This window comes from Bubalus kerabau, chromosome 13 (assembly GCF_029407905.1).
Source record: "Bubalus kerabau isolate K-KA32 ecotype Philippines breed swamp buffalo chromosome 13, PCC_UOA_SB_1v2, whole genome shotgun sequence".
In the NCBI taxonomy this organism is placed as follows: domain Eukaryota; kingdom Metazoa; phylum Chordata; class Mammalia; order Artiodactyla; family Bovidae; genus Bubalus; species Bubalus kerabau.
The window spans coordinates 32,628,860-32,648,849 of record NC_073636.1 but is presented as its reverse complement, the minus strand read 5'-3'; the positions used below and the strand labels follow the sequence as shown (position 1 = coordinate 32,648,849).

Sequence of the window (19,990 nt, the reverse complement as noted above, 5' to 3'; positions counted from 1 at the left end):
TTTCCATGATTAACATGAAAGATATTGTCTCAACTAGCTAAAAAAGGTTTTCTAGGCTTTGACTCAGAAACAATTTTGTTTTCAGAGGTTAATGAGGGAATTTTTAATTAAAGTGTAGTTGGCAAGTTTGACATTTTAGGAAAAGAAACACTAATTTTAACTTTATTACTTATTTTTTATTACTATTATTTGCATGGTTTTAAAGAAATAAATCTATCAATAATAAAAAGGGAAGGTTTCTCCAGTGAAAATTTACTAATTCTCTAGCTGAGTTTAAAAGCAACCCTCCTCATCCAAATTCAAAATAACTACAGCAACAAATATATAAGGTTCTCCTTTATAATAGACCGTATTATATAAAGAAAAGAAAATTTGCACATTAGCCCTACAGCCTCTTAAACTGTTTTCCACTGACTCATTTGAAAAGTTTATCACCTACTATAAGCATCATGCCATCTATGTCGTGATATTATTCAGATATCTTGGTTTTGATTACATTATTATTGTGTAGTATAGGTGTTCCAGGATAGGTAAATATACAGTAATTAAGAAATTTACGAGTTAGTCGAATGTCATCATCACCCTACTAAATTCAGTGAGGTGAGCAGAGGAGGAAGGAGTCCATTCAGCCAAGCACTAACAGCAGCAGTGTTGGGGATCTTTTGTACTTGTCTGAGACTAATTTATCTTATCTGTTTGTTCACTGTCTTTTTCTTCTCCCCTACCCCCACTCCTATCAATTTTCATACAGTAAGTGTCAGGAAGCATTCCCAGCATCACCATCATCCATTTCCTCTTGTTTTGCTCTCTGGAAATGAACAGGTCCAGCTATTCAGCAATCTCATCAGTGGAAGAAGAAAATGATCATCGTTTAATCAGCAAGTACCACGGGGTGTCCATCATTATTATATCCTTCCTCACCCTCCTCCTCTTCAGGATAAGCATTCCCAAGTCCTTTACCCACTTTTCAATTGTTTCTGATAGAGCCAATTTTTGAAAACTTTACAATATGTTAGTTTTCTATATTTTCTACATTTTCTCTGTATCTCTTATAGTCCTAAAGTGGATATATAACTACTTCGAAAGGTTTAGGCCACTATCTAACCACTCCAATCAAACATCTTGATTTTTCTGCTCATCATTCTAGCAGCATCAGCTAGATTAACAGAGAAAATAAACTCCAAAGGATGAGATAGTTCATTTAGAGATCTTTCCTGTGAGAGAAAATATCGGCCTTAAAATAGAAAATACCTCCACACACACAAATTCCAATAAGTGAAATATTGTTCACAAGTTTAAAGAAGACTGCTCTAAATCCAGGTTTTATATAGAAAAACAATATTTTAAAAGCTATGCATAAGCTGATTCCTTGTTAAAGGTAAAAATCAAATGTTCTCTCAGTGATAGAAATTCTTTAGGTTACTATGCAATTTTTATATTTTAAGCACAATTAATATTTGTCACTAAGTTTACTGAATTGTTAATTTGAATTTATCTAGATTATAAAATTTAGCATTTATGATTAAATTTTCCAGAGATGGATTGTAAGTCGGGAAGACAAGAGACAAGCATATTACAGATGGAAGTTCTTACCATAGCCCAGCTGAGAGATAATAAAGTCAAATTCCTCAATGCTGTGGATACTTGCTAGGTCACCACCCTCCTTCCTACATGCTCTTAAGGCATCTCTTTGGATTTTCTTCTCCTCTCTGTAAATCTTGTAACAGTGACCTGCATATGGCCACCACTGACTTGGGCAGTTGGTAGGCACATCACTTTCTAGAAAAAAAAAAAAAGAGTTTGGAAAACACTTTAAAAGAGTTTTAATTGTAACAATATTTTCTATTAATATCATTCTCTATAGTAAACAGTTCATTATTATAGGCAAATACAGCTAATAATTATTTTCTATTTTTTGGCATAGGTATTCATAAAACATAGAGAAGAATGTGTTTGATATTAGACTAAAAATGATATGGAAGCCATCTTTCACTATAAAATGAAGCCAAATGAGAAATCTATTTTACTTTTCAATTATGCATACAAGTCCACATGAAGATACAATAGATCATCTCTTTTTGTATTTTATCATCAGCAGACCTGTCCTAGCCATGTCCTATAAATATATTGGAGGCACAGATTTCAAGGGGACTTCCCTGGTGGTCCAGTGGTTAAGAATCTGCCTTGCAATGCAGGGGACATGGGTTTGATCCCTGGTTGGGGAACTAAGATCCCACATGCCACGGGGCAACTAAGCCTGTGTGCCACAACTGGGCAGTCCGTGCTCTGCAACAAAGATATTGCATGCTGCAACTGAGACCCAGTGCAGCCAAATAAGTAAATCTTTCAAAAAGATTTCAATGTACTTCTCTTCTATGGACATTAGGGAGCCACTCATTCCTCAGAGGAGGGCAAAACTCATAATGCAATCAGGAGAAAAATGTGTTGACACAGGGCACAGAATGGGTAGGAGGTAGGGGGGTCACCAAGGAGCTTCTGAAACCATGGTACTGTGAGCTGGCCACCTGTGCCTCTGAACCAACTCACTGCCACTGACTTTTTCCCAGAAGATGACATGTGACATTGCAGAAATCACAAGGATTTCAATTCCAAAGTCTTTCAGCCAAAATCTGAATTTGCCATGAGCAAATCACATCACATGAACCAAACTATCCATATATATAAAAAATTGTAAATAATATTAATACTAATATTAAACTACCCATCCTCACTGTGTTCTTCTGCACTGGAAAACATTTGAGATAATATGACTATAAATTATAAACATGACAACAATGATGATTTCATCAAATCAGTACTAGTGACCAATATCCTGTTTGTTGCTACTAACAGTTAGGGTCAAATTTCATAACCTTGATGATTGATACATTACAAACATGTTCTATAATAGTAATGAGTGGGGGAAGGGACAGTAACGACATCTGAAGGCAGGAGACTCACTTTATTTGTCCCCATACGTCCTAAAATGACATAGGGCCTGGCACAGAATAAATGTGATGAATATTTGTCAGGAAAATAATTGAAGTTATATTTAATACACAAAGCTTATTATTACCATTTTATGGATACTATTTTAGAGAGCAACTGAGCAATATATCCTGCTTAAAGAGGAACTATATTGTCAAATAAATGTCAATCTCTATAAGTTTGATATGAAATATTCTCAAATGTACTGCCTTAGTAAAGTTTCAATATAAGGTATCTTTGTCATTTGTTTGATGCATTGGTCCAATATTCTCTCAAAGTCTGCGACTGTTTGCATCACCTTTGTATAGGCTCAAGATTTTGTGTACAATCATCATTCAAGTAAATAGCAGTCCTGATATTCAAACACTGTATTATTATAATAGAAAAATGCATATGTTAATTGTTAACTAGAATATAATTGCTTTACAATGTTGTGTTTATCTCTGCTATACAACAGTGGGAATCAGCTGTATGCATACATACATTCCCTGCCTCTTGGACCTCCCACTGCCCTCATCCCATCCCCTAGGTCATCACAGAGCACCGGACTGAGCTCCCTGTGCTATGCAGCAGCTTCCCACCAGCTGTTTTACACATGGTACACATGTCAGTGCTGCTGCCAATTCATCCCACCCTCTCGTTCCCTTTCACCCCATATCCTCAAGTCTGTTCTTTACGTCTGCATCAAAAAATGCATATTTTTAGAAAATACTCCTTCTACACAGTTCCAGTAGTTACCAAGAAAAAAAAAGTTTAGTATTTCTCTGGAGCCCTCTGGTGGGATATTTTAATTTTGCTGCCCAAGAAGCTGAAAATAATGCCAGCATATTCTAAGGGCTTCAAAAACTAAACAGATAAACTTCTAAAATATTAAAAAATATGAGAACAACCAATGAAGAGGGGTTACCTGGGGCAGACACAAAAGATGGCTTGTTTCTCTAGAGCAATGCTATCTGATTGAGGCATAAGGAAATCCACAAATGGAAGCCACCTATGGAATTCTAAATTTGCTAGTTCCCAAGTCAAGAGAAACAGGTAGCTTTCATTTTAAATATATCTTATTTAACCCAATATATTCAAAACATGATCATATAATCAATTAAAAATAATGAAGTAGTTAACTTTTTTGTCATGCTCTGTCTTGGAAGTCCAGTGCATATTTTATACCTATAGCATAACTCTCTTGGAACTAGCTGTGTTTCACGTGTTCAGTGATCACATGTGGTTAGAGGCTACTGAACTGGACAGTATGGCCCCAGAGACCCAGGGATCATGGATGAACAGGGAGGCATTGCAAGGACAAATAGTACGTGAGGTGGAACTCTTGCCCAAGAGAGTCACCAACTGCGTGTGCTTCATAATCCTCTTTGTTTTTTCAAACTCAGGCTTATTTGAGTGTATAAATAAGACAGAATGCTAATCCAGGAAGTACAGAAAATTTAAAAACTAATGAAAAGTGAAAGTTAACAAGTGAAGTAAGGCATGTAACCCAGCAGGACTTTATGGGGCCTTCAACAGACCCCACTCCCACATCCTCAGCTGTAACTTGTCTCTGAAATACCTAGACAACAGTGTCTTCTGAGTGTTTAATAAGTTGTTTTACAGATGCTAAAACCACCACCAAATGAAAGAAATTAACTACTTGATTATCATGGGCATGTAGCCCTCAGACCTGTTGGTGCCCAAGGATTGATAATATTAACCCCTGTGACCCTGCCCTGATACCTCACTATCAACCAGAGAATTGTACCCGAGCTTATCACATACCCTGCAATCCACCTCCCTTACGTAGCTTTTAAAGATGCTTTGCTGACCTGCTGTATAGCACAGGGACCTCAGGTCAGTGCTTTGTGATAATCTAGAGGGGTAGGATTGGAGGGGCAGGGAGTTGACAATGGAAAGGAGACTCAAGAGGGAAGGGGTATATGTATACATATAGCCAATTCACTTTGTTGTGCAGCAGAAACTAACACAACATTGTAAAGCAATCATACTCCAATGTAAATAAATAAATAAAAATGCTTTGCTGAAACATACTGAGGATTTAAGTGTTTTGCACACTAGCTGCCCTAGACTCCTTGCTTGTCACCTGCAATAAACACTGCGCTTTCCTTCACAGCAACCTAATGTCAGTACATTGGCTTTACCGTGCATGGGCTAGCAGACCCAAGTTTGGTTCGGTAACAGGCCTTGTAGAGATATAAGAATAATGGACTGAGTGCTTGACAATATAAACAAGTATTCACAAGGAGAACAAGTATTATTAGTATTTCTACTTAATAGGTAGGAAACTATAACTGGAGGGTTAAGGAACAAAGTCAAGTTATAGAATTCTGCCTACTATACCAGGGATGATAAAACCACCATTCTCCTCTTTCCCAAAGTGGCAATTCCAAATCTTCTGAAGGAGAATTATATGAGCTCTTCCAAGAGGGAGGATTATACTATTTATCATATAGAAGGAAGAGAGGAGATGAAATATAAAAATTACTGAAGTCTCTCTAAGGCATGCCCACAGTTATAAGGGTGAACCTGTAAAGTATAATCAAACCCAATAATGGGACCTTCATCTATATCCATTGGCAATCTCTGCCATATTTGTATCCATTAAAGTTCCAAACACACCTACACTCTGCTTCAGCAATTCCACTTCTAGGAATAATGAGACACATGAAACCACATAGGTATGTTTGGCAAAACTAATACAATTATGTAAAGTTTAAAAATAAAATAAAATTTAAAAAATAAAAAATAAAAAAAATAAAATTATTCACTGTAGCATTGCTTATAAAAATAAAAAAATGGAAGTAAACTAAAGCTCCATTAAGAGAGGACTAGTCAAAAAAAAATATGGTCTCTTCCTGCAATGGCTAATGTACAGCCATAAAAATGAACATAGAAGCTATTTATGTTCCAGAAGGAATAACACCCAACATTGTTATTAAGTGACAAAAGTAGAGCAAAGTGTATTATATGCTGCTATTTGTATAAAACAGACAAAAATAATTACAAACATATTTATTTATATAGTCATAGAATAACTAGGTAAGGATATACACTCAGACACAGTTATTCAGAGAATAAATGCATATTTGAATAAGACATTGGAGGAAATTATTATTTATCATGTCATACCTTGGACTTTCTAGCCATGTCAATCCTATTTTAAAATAAATGAAATTGCTTTTAAAAGTCATAGAGGAAAAAAAAAGTCAAGAATGCCACACTATCAGATTTCCCAAGCAGAGAACATACATACATGCGTAAGTCTCTTTGAAGTTTTAAGTGTCTCTCCGAAACAGCTGATGGTGAAAAAAAGTGTAGTTAGTTTGCTTTTGCTTAGTGTGAAGAAGGAATGCAGTCTGGCCTTGGTGGTTTAATTCTTCTATAAAATTATAATAGAGAGCGTAATTGCCCTTTTTCCCTCTGGTCTAGCCTGTATATAGAATTCAGTTACTACTTCTGGGATGTTTTACTATATTTCGGTGAAGACTTCAGTTTATGTTAAACAAATAGCACTGGCTCCCAGATAGGCCATGACATAGCGAGGACATGATAAAACATCCTTTTCAGATATTGATTTCCTAGCTTGGGTTCCAGTCCTGTCACATGTGCACATTTTTTATAGCCCATGAATATCTTTTTCCTCACTGAAAATACATGAATAATAATACCTATCACCTAGGGCAGCTGTGAAGATAAAATTTTTATTAACAATTATTTATTTATTAAAATTTTTTTTATTAATGGATTTACTCCTGCTGGAACACTCGAGAACACTCTGGAAACGTTAGCAACCAACACAAAGACATTTGTAGGAATATCATTAAGTTACCTCCATAAATCATCAACCAAACCTGGCATTGCCGACAGTTAGGACTAGGCTGTCATTTGATCTCTAAATTATTTTATGTACTTCAGATCAAAAAGATCACTTACCTGAGGGAATAACAAAAGGATTTAAGGTGGTGTTGCCTTTTTTACAAATATAGCCTAGTTTCTGAACACACTGTAGATTTTCCCATTTAGCATTTTTCCCAGGATTAAGTGACACACAGCTTTTTCCTGGTTCTGCTGATGGACTTCCTTTGGAGAAAAAAATAAAATAAAATTAGGATAACTATAGTACGACAAGTAGATAGTCCCTCACAGCCTCATGTGTTTATCCTTGGCATTTAATGGATCCCCAGTTTTTTGCTACACATTCACAAAGAAATATTTACTGCCTACAGAGCAAAAGCTATGTTGGATACTATTTCTCTTTCCGTTGTTGGATCATCCCAGTACTTAAAATGTTGATTATACAAGTTTATTTCTTTGTTTTTTTTAAGACTTTTTTTTGATGTGGATCATCTTTACAGTTCTTATTGAATTTGTTACAATATTGCTTCTGCTTTATATTTTGGGTTTTTTTTTTTTTTTTGGCTGCAAGGCACATGGGATCCCAACTCTCTAACCAGGGACTGAACCTGCACCCCATACACTGGAAGGCAAAATCCCAACCACTGGCCCAAGGAAGCCTCAGTAAGTTTACTTCTTTGAAATAACTTTTTCCCCCAACGAAATTAAATAATAAAGCTAAATCTTAAACACTGAACAATTTTCACACTGGGCTATTTTATGTGTGAAAGTGTTAGTCACTCTGTCGTGTCTGACTGTTTGCAATCCCATGGACTGAGCCTGCCAGAATCCCCTGTGCATGGAATTTTTCCAGGCAAGAATACTGGAGTGGGTTGCCATTTCTTATTCCAGGAGATCTTCCTAAACCAAGGATTGAACCCAGGTCTTCTGCACTGCAGGTGGATTCTTTACCATCTTAACCACCAGGGAAGCCCCTCATTTTATGTATGATAGGGGGGTAAATAACAAGAGTTTGTTGTGTGGATCACAACAAACTGTGGAAAATTCTTAAAAGATGGGAATACCAGACCACCTGGCCTGCCTCTTGAGAAACCTGTATCCAGGTCAGGAAGCAACAGTTAGAACTGGACATGGAACAACAACTTTCCTATTCCTTCCAAATAGGGAAAGGAGTAAGTCAAGGCTGTATATTGTCACCATGCTTATTTAACTTATATGCAGAGTACATCATGAGAAATGCTGGGCTGGATGAAGCACAAGCTGGAATCAAGATTGCTTGGAGAAATATCAATAACCTCAGATAAGCAGAAGACAACACCCTTACGGCAGAAAGCAAAGAACTAAAGCACCTCTTGATTAAAGTGAAAGAGGAGAGTGAAAAAGTTGGCTTAAAACTCAACATCCAAAAAACTAAGATCATGGCATCTGGTCCCATCACTTCACGGCAAATAGATGGGGAAACAATGGAAACAGTGACAGACTTTACTTTTGGGGGGCTCCAAAATCACTGCAGATGGTGACTGCAGCCAGGAAATTAAAAGACGCTTGTTCCTTGGAAGAAAAGTTGTGACCAACCTAGACAGTATATTAAAAAGCAGATATATTACTTTGCCAACAAAGGTCCATCTAGTCAAAGCTATGGTTTTTCCAGTGGTCATGTACGGATGTGAGAGTTGGGCTATAAAGAAAGTTGAGTGCTGAAGAATTGATGCTTGTGAACTGTGGTGTTGGAGAAGATTCTTGAGAGTCCCTTGGACTGCAGGGAGATCCAACCTGTCCATCCTAAAGGGAATCAGTCCTGAATATTCATTGGAAGGACTGATGCTGAAGGTGAAACTCCAATACTTTGGCCACCTGATGAGAAGAACTGACTCATTTGAAAAGACCCTAATACTGGGAAAGATTGAGGGCAGGAGGAGAAGGGGATGACAGAGGATGAGATGGTTGGATGGCATCACCGACTAAATGGACATGAGTTTGAGTAAACTCCAGAAGTTGGTGATGGACAGGGAGGCCTGGCATGCTGCAGTCCATGGGGTCACAAAGAGTTGGATACAACTGAGCGACTGAACTGACTGAAGAACACAATATTTCAAACTAGCCATATTCTACATAGTCAATACCCTCCCAAAAACCTAAGTCAAGCTAACTGTGAGGAACAGCTTAGAGACTACCTGGACATGGGAAAGTTTTCTACAGTTAGAAAGAAGAGGCACGAAAGATGGCAATAGGAGGAGAAAAAGAAAAGAATGTCACCAAAAATGCAAGTCCGTGTGCCCCGATGCACAGGGAGGACAAACAATACTAAAAACATTGGAGTTTGGAACAGAGAATTGTTTACTGTAGGACCGTGTAAGAGGATAGGTGTCTCATGCCCCCAAGAACCCCAAAGTTACTGAAGTCCCCACTTAGTCCATCAGTCATGTCCAACTCTTTGTGACCCCATGGACTGTACCCCACCAGGCTCCTCTGTGGGATTCTCCAGGCAAGGGATCTCTGACCCAGCGATTGAACCCATATGTCTTGGATTGCAGGCAGGTTCTTTACTGTCTGAGCCATCAGGGAAGCAAATATGTACCAAACAAACGTTATTCTCTGTCCTGATAAAAAAGGCACAACTTTGACTCTCCAAGGTCCCAGTCCTGGCTAAGCAGAAGCAGAGCTCAGTTGATGGCTCCCAGTCCTGGCTAAGCAGAGGCAGAGCTCAGTTGATGGCTCCCTCAGGGCCAGGTCCCCTGACTCTGCCCAGCTGTCATCTCTGAAGGGAGCTAGGTATCCAGCCCAACTGGCCCTCAGGCTCCTCAGGCCACCCAAAGAGGGGAGACCAGGTCCCACAGACTGTGACCCAGGCAGACTGCCACCACCACAAGGTCGCAGAGGCAGGAATGGGGAAGAGGTTCACCGCTGCCTCAAGGCCCAGGCCAAGGCTAGTGGCTGGCCTTGGTGGGGGCTCTGGAGCCCAGCAAGACACAGCCCCCAGCCCTCTGGCCCAAGGCCAAGTGAGCTGAAGGGTCTCAGGGAGAAGACCGGGATCTACCTCAGACCACCACTCCACTGTTGTCTGAATCTCCTCACTGACTGTCCTTTCTTGATGGTTGGTTGCTTGTGGGCAGGGCCCCACTACAGCACCAACCAATGACTGAGCAGGACCACTAACGGGTGTTCCTTGACAGTTGGTTGCCAGTGGGAAAATTCCACTGAGGCACTGACCAATGGCTGAGCAGGACCTGTTGCCTGGTTACAGACTACAGAGTAATGACGGGCAGCAATGGCTGCTGTGCTAAGGGCTGCGCTTCTCTGCATGCACTTACAGGAAGAGCTGCTAGAAGTAGCAATGTGTGTTCAGTTGCTTCAGTCATGTCCATCTCTTTGTGACTCCATGGACTGTAGCCCATCAGGCTCCTCTGTCCGTGGGATTCTCCAGGCAAGAACACTGTAGTGGGTTGCCACACCCTCCTTAAGGGGATCTTACCCACCCAGGGATCAAGCCTGCATCTCCTGTAACTCTGCAATGCAGGTGGATTCTTTAGCTACGCCAACTACTTCTAGGCTTCCCTAGAAGTAGTAATATGCCACCCTAAATGCTGACAAAGTATTCCCAAGAGCTCAGACTCTCTCTCAAGATTTTAAACTCAGCCTATTGAAGAATATTTTTAGCAGCTAACCTCTCATCCCACTGCTTACTAGAAAATGATTAAAACACCAGGTCAAGTCAGCTTGGCGAATGCACTTGATACAAGGATCAATACCCACATTTCTCATGCTTTTCTATCACTTTAATATATGATTTTAAAACCAGGACTGGAAAAGCTAGCTGCAGCTCCCAAGAGAAGACAGGATAATGAGTCACACTTTCTTTATGACTCTGCTTGGTCACTTCTGACATGTATACAAACTGGGTCTGGGCCACACTTTCCCTTCCTGCAAGATGGAATCACATTACCTGTTCCACAAAACCTTTGTCAAAAGTGTTTGGAAGTTGCTTGAATAGCACAGAAAGAAAAAACTGTTAGTGATGAGGATAAACCTTTTTAAATGTGTTGGTATTATGGCCAAACTTCCACTATAACTGAACTAACAGATAAGGTACCAGTACTAGAAAGAAACTTTCAAGAAACAATATTTTACAGCTAGTAGTACTTAACTAATATATAAACTATTAAATCATAGTGATATAGCTATTAACCAATAGAACACCAATACCAACTTTAATATATCAATTATTTGTCTTAAATGGTTACTATAGTTACATATTTGCATTCACACTTCCATGTCATTTGTATAAAATATTGTTACTTAAAATGTAGATGCACTTTAATAGGTGTATTACTTCGGAAGTACTAAACTGAATGCTGATTAAACAGTTTATACAATTAACCACTTCTAATATCCCACAAGGTTTCTAATTTTTGTTTGAAGAAACTCTCATTTCAGAAGTTGACTTAATCTCAAACCTATTTCTCAGGAATTTGATTTAGTAAGAAAGGACATCTCTTTTCTCATTAATATTCCAATTTTATTCCTCACTTTCACCAAAGTTAACCCCTCAATTTTCTCACTGAACTCTTAGAATGCAAGTGGTTAAATCTAACAATAACTGTCACTTCAAACTGAGTAATAAAATGATCTAACAATCTATAACAATTAAGCAGCAAAGAATAAACTCTAATCCTCCAATAAATTATTATTATCCAATCATCTGACTGAGTCAACTGGAAGTCTCCAATTTAATTTGACTGAATCAGAAGGCAGACAAATCAAATTCTCACTCATAAAAAAGCACATCTTATATTCCCCTGCAGCAACGCTTACTTCCCATATCCAGAGGAGAGCAGAGCTAATGCTAATGACATACTTGTGACCATCATGCACTGAAGCAATACATTGAAAATCAAATTGCAGAGTAAAATCTAATATTTAAATCAACATATCTCCTCTAAAAAATCCCCTCTCACGTTTTAGCATATTCCAAATATCACCTACTTATTTCAAAGCTTTTCTTTTTCTTTTCAATATCGTAAGACTGTAACATAGAAAGTGGAGAGTTTAATCCTCTAAGCCAAAAGCAAAAATCATTCAATGGCTTTAAAAAGAACTCCGATCATATGAAAAAACACCACACCAGTATTTTCCATCACAGAAATGATAAATAGACATGACCCATCCTTTCCCACACCTACTGCAGACGTCACTAATCCTTTCCTGCACACTTTCCTAATAAATCAAGATTAGTACAGGATGGAGTGTGGGTTGGGAGTTTAGAATCATACTCAGTAGAGAATGCCTCAGGGGTCCCCAACTTCAGGGATCTAATGCTTGCTGATCTGAGGTGGGGCTAATATAATAACAACAGAAGTAAAGTTCACAATAAATGTAATGTTCTTGAATGACCCCCAAACCATCACTCCTCCTTCTTGGTCCATGAGAGAACTGTCTTCGACAAAACCAGTCCCTGGTGTCAAAAAGGCTGAGGACCACTGCCTCAGGAAGTGACTAACAAGGGTTGATATTGGTGGATAAGATGGAAGACTTTTTGTCATCACTGGTCCTTTGTTTTCTCAGAATAATTGCTGTATATGTAGTTGCATCTTTATCATTTAGTCTCCTTTTATATTCTGTTATCTCTCTGTCAAAGCTATGGTTTTCCCAGTAGTCATGTATGGATGTGAGAGTTGAACTGTAGAAAAGCTGAGCGCCAAAGAATTGATGCTTTTGAACTATGGTGTTGGAGAAGACTCTTGAGAGTCTTCTTGGACAGCAAGGAGATCAAACCAGTCTCTTGAGAGTCTTCTTGGACAGCAAGGAGATCAAACAAGTCCATCCTAAAGGAAATCAGTCCTGAATATTCATTGAAAGGACTGATGCTGAAGCTGAAACTCCAATACTTTGGCCTCCTGATGGGAAGAACTGACTCATTTGAAAAGACCCCGATGCTGGGAAAGAATGAAGGTGGGAGGAGAAGGGGATGACAGAAGATGAGAAGGTTGGATGGCATCACCAACTCAATGGAGATGAGTTTGAGTAAACTTCAGGAGTTGGTGATGGACATGGAAGCCTGGCATGCTGCAGTCCATGGGGTCACAAAGAGTCGGACATGACTGAGCAACTGAACTGAACTGAACCTCTATGTTATGACAATGAAGAAATTAGTTCAGAGCCTTCTCTGTCCTTCAAAAAACTGGAAAGCTATTGCAGGCTTGATTGTCCCCTGTGTTTTTTGACAACTAAACTACAAATTGTTAATAAAATTGTTCATGAATGATAATGTTAGTATGGAATATTACAACCTGTGGCTGGAATTATTTTTAATCCAACTCTATTTGATTAAAAACAGGAGAAAATGGTGTTAGCGTAGACTTTCAGATCATGATCACGATGACAGAAATATGGCAAATATCTCATGGCTCAAGATAATGAGAAATTCTCCAGCCCAAAATAATTTAAATTTCTTAAATTCATAGTGTGTGTATATGTAAATAAATATGCATAAAATCTTTGAATATAATATGTAGCATTATATATTATATAATATCTCATAAATATAAAATAAAATATTTGAATATAATACCTAGAGAATCAAGGATACTCTGAGAATATATACTTTTGAGTCCTGTATTGATTTGTGCTATAATTCTTCCAGACAAGTCCTTCTCCCAGAAAGCTGGAATATCCTTATAATTTTAGTGTATTCAAATCTAGCTGGCAGGTTTCTAAGCAAGGTAAGAAATGGACTGCATTTGATGAAGTCTCCCAGTTATGCCGTTCATGATCTACACGTGAGCTGATGGAGATCTCCTAGGTACCAAGATAAATTAAATGGATATGAATTCAACCAGCTTAATCCCACGGAGTAAATCAGATGAACTTAATCCTACCTGGTAACCAGTTCAAATATCGGAACGGACTGCCCCCACTCCACTGCCATCCACTGTTGAAATTTAGACTGTTTAGTCCAATCCAGAGTCCTGAAGTCAGAGAATTGGTTAAACCTATATGACAGAAGCAAAACAAAAACTGTCACTCAGAAAAGATGGTGAAATAAAATTCAGAATTAAGTACTTGAATCAAAATTTATTAGAGAGAAGTCATGAAAATCATGTCTTGCAAATCTCCTCTGAGTAGCCTAACAACCTAAAAGCAAGTACAACTGTTACCTCCACTGACAGGAAGAGAAACTAAGTTAAGAACATAGATAAGCAAGGAATGTCCTTGTTGGGAGTCTAACTCAGATATGACCAGGCCTCAGCCCCCATCATGTTGATGACTATTACAGGATCATGTGAACATGCTTTTAATTTAGAGAAGACTCTCTTAGACTATTTTCAAACCAAAATATGTTTAGTACATTTTAGAGAAAAAATAAGATTGATTCTGTATAAAAGTCACCATTTCCTATCATGAGAAGTTGAATACACATTTCAATCCATCACTCTTATTACCCTGCCCTCATATTTCAGAACTTACTCTCAAAATCTTTTATTGATATTTTTAAAAATCAGTTTTTTCCTCATGAAGATGATGATTAAAATCTAAACACTATGTGCTTGTTCTCCTGCAAACAATGTTTTATTTAGGTAGTTGCCCGTACGTGCTTACTTGCTTCAGTCCTGTCCGACTCTTGTGACCACATGGACTGTAGGCTCCTCTGTCCATGGGATACTCTAGGCAAGAATACTAGAGGGAGTTGCCATGCCCTCCTCCAGGGGATCTTCCCAATCCAGGGACCAAACCTGGGTCTCCTGCGTCTCCTGCATTGCAGGCAGATTCTTTACCATTGAGCCACTAGGGAAGCCCATTTAGGCAGTTAATAAATCCTAATTACAATGCTTCAAAGTCTGTGCTTGGCTTGAGATGGAATAAAAAACAAAACAGAAGCAACATGGACCTCAGCCCTCCTATGTTAAAAAACTCTAACCTTTTATTACTTATAACTTAAAAAAAATTAGATCTGTTGTTCTCTATATATTCTTTTTAGTTGATTAAAGAGTTAATGATAGCACATTGAAAAGCAGAGACATTACTTTGCCGACAAAGGTCCGTTTGGTCAAGGCTATGGTTTTTCCTGTGGTCATGTATGGATGTGAGAGTTGGACTGTGAAGAAATCTGAGCGCCGAGGAATTGATGCTTTTGAACTGTGGTGTTGGAGAAGACTCTTGAGAGTCCCTTGGACTGCAAGGAGATCCAACCAGTCCATTCTGAAGGAGATCAGCCCTGGGATTTCTTTGGAAGCAATGATGCTAAAGCTGAAACTCCAGTACTGTGGCCACTTGATGCAAAGAGTTGACTCATTGGAAAAGACTTTGATGCTGGGAGGGACTGGGGGCAAGAGGAAAAGGGGATGACAGAGGATGAGATGGCTAGATGGCATCACTGACTCGATGGACGTGAGTCTGAGTGAACTCCGGGAGCTGGTGATGGACAGGGAGGCCTGGCGTGCTGCGATTCGTGGGGTTGCAAAGAGTCAGACACGACTGAGTGACTGAACTGAACTGAACTGAAGTGGCTCAGTGGTAAAGAATGCATCTGCCAATGCAGGAGACTTGGGTTTGATCCCTGAGTCAGGAAGATCCCCTGGAGACGGAAATGGCAACCCACTCCAGTGTTCTTGCTTAGATAATCCCATGGACAGAGGAGCCTGTCAGGCTGCAGTCCATGGGATTGCAAAGAGTCAGACATGACTTAGCAACTAAAACCACCACTCCACGCTGAATTAGAGTTGACAAAAAGTGCAACTGACAAATTTCAAACTCTGTGTTAAATATGTCACTTAAATCTGATGAGTATCTTCCACAATTTTTTCTCTAATGTGTTTGTAATTTCATAAAGAAGATTACCAAATGTTTTTAGTATTATTACACAAAGCATCAATTCCACATGCTAAACTTTTTAATGTTTAATTTTTATGTATGCATTGTCTGAAACAGTTAATACTTACTTTTGAACTTAGTTATAAGACATAGTAATGTCCAATATTACACCATATTTTTCTTTTCTATACTGTGGTCCAATGTGTTCTCCAGCTACCACCATAGGAAACTGGCAAAAACAATCAGAGTAAACAAGCCAGTTTCACTTCCTGTATCTTATTTCAGTTCTGCAAATCCTATTTGTGCACATACATAGTTATAAATCAGTTTCAAGAACTGAAGATTTAATTGAGTGTCCCAACATTTTTGAGGGCAGAAGTAGAAGAGACAATGAAGTGACGATGGGTGATGTAAGAATTGGCTGCTGGGCAGAAGCCGTTAACCCACCTGCTGCTGCTGCGGCTAAGTCGCTTCAGTCGTGTCCGACTCTGTGCGACCCCATAGATGGCAGCCCACCAGGCTCCCCCGTCCCTGGGATTCTCCAGGCAAGAACACTGGAGTGGGTTGCCATGTCCTTCTCCAATGCATGAAAGTGAAAAGTGAAAGGGAAGTCACTCAATCGTGCCTGACTCTTAGTGACCCCATGGACTGCAGCCCACCAGGCTCCTCCATCCATGGGATTTTCCAGGCAAGAGTACTGGAGTGGGGTGCCTTTGCCTTCAGCAGATAATGTGAAATCAGATTGCCAGTTTACTAGAATGAATTTTCTAGAACAAGGGGCTGTTGACATCTAAATTAAGAATTCTCCTTCATGCATTGGGGACCATCAGATCTTTGCTTATTTTGTGAGTGAGACCTGGGCAGAGTATAATGGAAAGACAGAGCTGAATTCCAATTCAGTTATTTTCTGAACATCTGGAATAAGGCAAAATTCTTAACTCATCCCTCCTTCTGTTACTTTGTCTATAAAGTGAAGACAGTAATTCTTATTTACCAGTTTTAGCATCAGCTTTAGAAATAAAGCTGTGTCTGACACACAAAAGCTGTTTAATAAATAATAGCTGATTTGATCTCAGAGTCATTAAAGAGGCTTATACCTTTGTGTCAAATGAAATTTACTCTTAAAAATTCTCACATAAAATAAATCATATTTTATTTTAAAAGTATAACTATTGTATTTGTGGCTTTTAAAAAATTTTAGTGATCTACTTCCCAGAATGGAGTGAATGACAATCCCCTACTCACACCTTCATTTTCTAGAGTCTTCGCCAATTTATGCCAATAAATTCCAAATGTCATGAATACCTTCTTTCCAGAAAAACAAAAGTCTGTATTAATTTTTAAATTCTCCCTCAGACTCCTTTTGTCCCCTCATGCTTGGTATTTCTGACTTAAGGAAAAGCAGAAGGGACTTCCCTGGTGGTACAAAGGTTAAGATTCCGTGCTTCCAATGCAGAGGCATGGGTTTGATCTTTTGTCAGGGAACTAAGATGCTGTGTGGTATGACTAAAAATTTAAAAAAAAAAAAAGAAAAGAAAAGGCAGGAAATGCTACACATCTCATTGGAGAAGTCATTCTTACCCGGATTTCAATTCAAATTTGCTGACTGAAATTCCAGAGGCTTGGATGAGATTCAACTAAGTATCTGAGGTGAACTCTGCCTCGAAATCTCTTTGGGCTTGTTTGCTCCCCTAAGGACACAATAATAGCCCTTGCTGATTAGGGAAGCATTTCCTGCAGCCAGCGCCTGATAGCAGAGCTGGAGCCGGAAATGTGGAAGTGAGTGGAGGGCTGGGGCAGTGATGCTGTCCTGCCCACGTGGCCCCTTTGCTCTAGGCAGCCGGAAAGAGAGTCCAAAAGTAACCTGTGCTCTGTCCCTTCGCTTCTGGAAAGCCAGAAAACAAGCAAAACTCAGAAGAGTCAAGATAACACAACACACAAACAGATCCATTAAAAAAAAAAAAAAAGCCAAGTGAAACCATTTCAACTGATAGAGTTTTCTCTCACCCATGCAAGCCAGCACACATCACAACAGGATTGTCTCAGCTCATCATTTCTCTTCCTTCATCGTCTACATAAATTTCATCTATCTCTGTCTGTTTTCCTTTTCTCCTTATCTTGATACATGGTTATAAACATTGATCCCTCTGTACTTTGTCCCAACACTACATACAAAGGCCCCAAAGACCAACACAGACCAGGACAACACCCCTAGTGAGGTCACAGTGCTTTTCTGTCATCAGTTTCCTTAATAACGCCGGAAAGAAAATGGATGCTGCAGTTACTCTACTAGGAAAAATGTTGTACTTGGTGTTTTCAAAGTTGTACTTGGTGCCTAACTATTGCAACAAAGCTTTCATTACAGTGGAGCCAGTTTTCATGATTTAGTCCTCAGAAATGGGCAAGAAGCAGAAAAATCTTTCCTAATAATGCCTTGTATATTTCACAAAGTTGTACTAAAATATAATGCATGTTACTTTTTTTTCTAACTAAAATAGGATGCAACCAACATCTTCAAATTCAGTTTAAAAATAGTAACTTATAGGAGAAATGTGTTTCACTTGATGGAGATATCATCCAAAAAGAGTTGGAGAAAGCAAAGTCCTAGATAATGAGGTAAGGCTGAGGACAACTCTGTCCCCCATACCAGGTAACACACACTTTCCTCCCTTAACAGATGATGTCACTGCAGCATAGACGCCTCAGGTATTACCCCCAAGGCCCCCCACCTTCACAGATCAGGGGCTCAGGCAGTCAGGCTCCTAAGTCTGTGCCCTACACCTCTGAGCTCTGCTGCCTGCTGTCCAGGTAGATGGAATCAGTAGGTGTTTTTGACACAGCGGGTACTGAATATAGTGTTTTACCAAGTGTGGTCCTCATCCACTTGCCCCAGAATCACCTGGAAAATTGATCATATGCAGATTCCTGGGCTCCCACATTACACCTACTAATCTACATTCTCTGGGGGTGTGCACCCAGGCAGCTTCACTTTAACAAAGTTCCCTAGTGATGGATAAGCAACTTCACACTTAAGAACCACTGTCTTCTTGCCATAAACTGACCACTGGTCCAAATGTGAGGCTGAATTTCTAAATAATTGCTTTTCTTGTGCTGCATCCTCATTTGTCAGTTAGCAAATATTCTTCAATACTGTCTTCCTTGGAAGGTTCTGCTGTGAATCTCTCTGGGGGTGGGGACATACCTAGTCACAAGACATCCCTCACTTTCAGCTGTCTGCTCCTCCAATCCTTTTTCTACACAGCATTCAGTTTGCTCTCTCCGTGGCATTTAATGATAATTTGTATTTATTTGTTTGTTTTCTTGTTTATGTGTTTTCCCTATTGAACTTTAAGCTCCATGTGGACAGGATATGACTGGCGTTGGTATCATTATGTCCCTAAGACCTAGAACAGTGCCCCATGCACAGATACCACCTTGTAGAATGATGAATGAATTTAAAACGAATGAATATTAGGGGAAGTAGAACATATATAAGTAACTTTTATAAAACTGGTAGACAAATAAGAGAAATGCAGACAGAAAGGGAGAAGATGGCCTTTCAACTGGATAACATGTGGGAAATCCCAGATACAAAAAATGCCATGGAAACAGATGTGGAGGTGAGAAAGTATGAGACATTAGATGAGAAATCCAAAACTTTTCTTTTGTCAAGACTGTGAAAAGCACAATGGGGAGCAGCACTCAGTGGACAGGTGACAGCCCTTGGAAGTCAGGCAAAGATGTGTTGTTAATTATTTGATAAGAAACGAGAAGCCACTAAGGGTTTTTTCAACATGGTGGTGACTGGAACAGAGATAGATTAAGCTAGAAGCAGGGTCAAGGTGAATGAGAGGAGAGATTCTAGAGCAGGAAATGGGGGATGCTCTTAATCTCATACTTATTTCTGGTCCTGATCTCTCTGTTCCCCGAGTGTGGATTACAGAAGTTAAAACAGAACTTCTCATCTCAAGCAAAGACTAATTCTTTTCATTTTCACATATAAACAAATGCTTAAAAAAAAAAATTGTAGAAACAGTAAGACCTGAAAACCAGTAGTCTGGGAATTTGAGAGCTAGGAGGTCAAAAAAAAAAAAAAAACCAGCTCTTGTCCCTGTTTGTGGTGGGAGTAAATTCTTCAATGCTAATGGAAAACCACTGACTTGAGGCTACACCTAGAATACCTGACCTGTCTGGCACCCATGTCTTGTGTCTAAAACATTGCTAACTGATCATGGCATCTTCTACTCTGAGCCCAGATTAATCCTCAGAATCCTTCTCAGCACAGGTTCCAGACACTGTCACAACTAATAGAAGAAAGCTGGCTACGTTCAAG

General features: G+C 39.1%; 1 protein-coding gene across 2 annotated transcripts in view; it reads right to left on the bottom strand.

Moving 5' to 3' along the window:
- The window catches only part of MRC1 (mannose receptor C-type 1), a 112,157-nt gene that overhangs the window by 67,587 nt on the left and 24,580 nt on the right, over positions 1-19,990 (bottom strand). For both annotated transcript variants that reach the window (XM_055543938.1, XM_055543937.1), the window contains exons 5-7: positions 13,725-13,838; positions 6,928-7,074; positions 1,594-1,779 (exon numbers count right to left, since the gene is read on the bottom strand). In XM_055543938.1, coding sequence (XP_055399913.1) covers positions 1,594-1,779; positions 6,928-7,074; positions 13,725-13,838 — 447 coding nt within the window. The remainder of the gene's footprint in view (positions 1-1,593; positions 1,780-6,927; positions 7,075-13,724; positions 13,839-19,990) is intronic.